The 3,172-nt window shown below is 46.4% G+C and overlaps 1 protein-coding gene across 3 annotated transcripts in view; it reads right to left on the bottom strand.

The window, feature by feature from the left end:
• Positions 1-2,614, bottom strand: part of LOC126388386 (dachshund homolog 2-like) — a 32,863-nt gene extending 30,249 nt beyond the window's left edge. For all 3 annotated transcript variants that reach the window (XM_050041508.1, XM_050041506.1, XM_050041507.1), the window contains exon 1: positions 2,508-2,614. In XM_050041508.1, the coding sequence (XP_049897465.1) occupies positions 2,508-2,580 (73 nt within the window). In that variant the 5' untranslated portion in view covers positions 2,581-2,614. The remainder of the gene's footprint in view (positions 1-2,507) is intronic.
• Between the last annotated feature and the right edge of the window lie 558 nt (positions 2,615-3,172).

Genomic DNA, 3,172 nt, shown 5'->3' with positions numbered 1-3,172 from the left:
TCCTCTACCTGCTCAGGTACACTGTCCTCTACCTGCTCAGGTACTCTGTCCTCTACCTGCTCAGGTACACTGTCCTCTACCTGCTCAGGTACTCTGTCCTCTACCTGCTCAGGTACACTGTCCTCTACCTGATTATTGGACTGATATTTATTAGGTGACACAAACACAGAGACTTGTGATGACTTATTATGTTGATCTGAGTATAAACAGATGACCAATCATGATCCAATCAGAGCGAGGCCCGACTGTGATGTTACTGACTTTTCATCTTCATCCACTGACAAACACTCGTCTGTAAAATCTTAAGCTGATTTTCTTTTACAGCTTTTTCAACACAAGATTAAAAAAAGTCTTGACACGTGTTGCCCCGGGCAACACACACACACACACACACACACACACACACAGTGTTCGGGGTGAAACTCAATCTGTCAGTCATTTTGACATCTGCTAATTAAGCGTGCTAATTATAGCTCTAATCACACACACACACACACACACGCACGCACACACACGCGCACACACACACACACACACACACACTCTGCTGAGCTGTGTTCAGACGTGTTACCGTGGTGACAGTCAGACCCTCCTCCTCCCCACCAGCTGATGTAAAACACATTAAAACATCTTCATCAGGATCTGTGTGCTGTTAAATGTCTCTGTCTGATCTTCAACCTGCAGACACTTCCTGTACTGAGGGACACTTCCTGTGCTGAGGGACACTTCCTGTCTGGTTCCTTCACAGGAAACGCTCCACCTCAGAACCTCCGACCACCACACACTGACGCTCATGTCACACCTTCATCTCCTGGTCAAAGCGTCAGTCTTCAGTCTGCTCAGCAGCTGACTGTGGGAATGAAGACGACATCGTGCTGCCTCACCTGGTCAGGTAACGGAGGACTGTGAGAGTCCTCTGTGTTGACAGTGCTACAGGTGTCACTCACCTGGTGTGCTGGATCATGGTGACTGGTCACAGGGCTGGGGGACATGACGGAAAAAATACAGGAAACACGGGGTGTTGGGGTCGCTGCTACGAGCCATCTGATCTTTGTGTAACCAAACTGAGCTGTGTCCACACACTCAGTCAAACACGCTCTCAGTGGGTGGTGTTCCTCCACCAGGGTCGTCTCTGGTCTCTGATCCTGTTTGTGAATTACATGGACAGGATCTGGAGGTGCAGCCGGGGGGAGGAAGAGCTTCGGTCTGGTGACCTCAGAATTTAATCTCTGTTTTTGCACATGATGTGGTTCTGCTTCATCACACAGTGACCTCCAGCATGACCTGGGGCAGTTTGTGGAGTCAGCTCCTCCCAGTCTGAGGTTATGGTTCTCTGCTGGAGAACGGTGGATTGTTCCCTCTGGGTTGGGAGAGAGTTACTGCCTCAAGAGAAGGAGTTCAAGTATCACCAATCAATCAATTTTATTTATAAAGCCCAATATCACAAATCACAATTTGCCTCACAGGGCTTTACAGCATACGACACCCCTCTGTCCTTATGACCCTCACAGCTGATCAGGAAAAACTCCCCAAAAAACCCTTTAACGGGGAAAAAACAGTATCTCAGGGTCTTGTTCACAGTGAGGGTAGAATGGAGCGTGAGATGGATCGGCGGTTTGGTGCAGTGTCTGCAGAGATCCATCTGCGTCCCAACCCTCACCTGTGGTCATGAGCTCTGGGTAGTGACTGAAAGAATGAGGTCACAGATTCAAGCATCTGAAATGAGTTTCCTCTGTAGGGTGTCTGGGCTCAGCCTTAGAGATAGGGGGAGGAGTCAGACATCTGGAGGGAGCTCGGAGTAGAGCCGCTGTTCCTTCATGTTGAGGTGGTTCAACATCTGATCAGGATCCTCCTGGTCCAGCTGGTAGGAGGCCCCGGGGCAGACCCAGAACACACTGGAGGGATTATAGATCTCATCTGGTCTGGGAACGCCTCGGGGTCCTCCAGGAGGAGCTGGAGTATCTCACTTTATCCCAGTGCCTCTGACACCCCAAATGAGAGGATGAAAATCGTAGGGCTGCAATTATTGATCCTGATCATGAGTTTGACCTCCAATAAATGAACATGATCAGCTGTGATGTTTAAAAGTCTGCACTCATCTCGTATTTTAGATTTAGAAGAGAACCAATCACAGTACAGAGTTCAGAGACTTTGTGTCGGCGTCACAAAGATACAAACTCGTTAAACCACCTGATTAAACTCCGCCACCTGAAGGATGATGAACACATGATGTCACTGTGTCGTCACCTCACTGAGTCCCCACCCTCATCAGGCATCAGTTCAGGCAGTGAGGCTGCAGGTCGTCACAGTAATATGACCACGACAGAAATGTAAAACAGTGGCGGGTACACAGCCAACGTCCAGATGGACTGAACTCAGGTCAGTGTGATTCTGAGTTAATTGTCAGGACGGCGGTGACATCACTGTTAGATCAGAGTCATGTGACTGACCTGAGATTTGACCTTTAGCTCACACTGTGTCACAAAGTGTTCCTTTGTTTGACTCACCTGTCTGTGACAGCAGGGCGGGGCTTATCAGACCGTGTGGGAGGAGCCTAGAGACGTCTGTCAAGGTGGCCATGCCCAGCGTTCTCTTGGGAGGTCGACCTGGTCGAGAGCTGAAAAACACAGTGGTATGGCCCTTTAATAAAACACCTTAAAAGACAGGAAGGAGTTAATGAGAGGAGAATGAATAATGAAGGAGCTGATTTAATATTCCAGGTTAATCTGATGTTTTAACTTCATAAATTAATCTGTTTCATCTCCGCGCGCTCCTGAAGGCCCTTTATTCTCACTGTCACTGTCCCCAGGGGACGACTTTAAGAGACGCACCGTCTGTCTGACACAGACGAGTCCGAGTCACATTAAATTACATTTTTATATGAAGACAAGAAACATCATATGTCATGTTTTAATTTAAAATAAAATAAAAAATAAAGAAGAAAATCCGACAGTTCACAGATCAGACAGCTGAGTTATTTCAGAAATATATTTTATTCATAACAGTTTGAAAAAATCATAAAACTCAATACTATGTATATTCAAATAAATACAAAACATTATAATAATAATAATTATTATTATTATAATGTTTCTGTCCCTGCTGCAGTCCGTAACAAACAACTGTAAAGGTCGGTGAGAACACAAAAATGTTTCAGACTAAATTTCCCTCT

The sequence above is a fragment of the Epinephelus moara genome, chromosome 3 (genome assembly GCF_006386435.1).
Source record: "Epinephelus moara isolate mb chromosome 3, YSFRI_EMoa_1.0, whole genome shotgun sequence".
Taxonomy (NCBI): Eukaryota; Metazoa; Chordata; class Actinopteri; order Perciformes; family Serranidae; genus Epinephelus; species Epinephelus moara.
The sequence above is the reverse complement of the archived record's forward strand: the minus strand, read 5'-3'. Positions and strand labels throughout refer to the sequence as shown.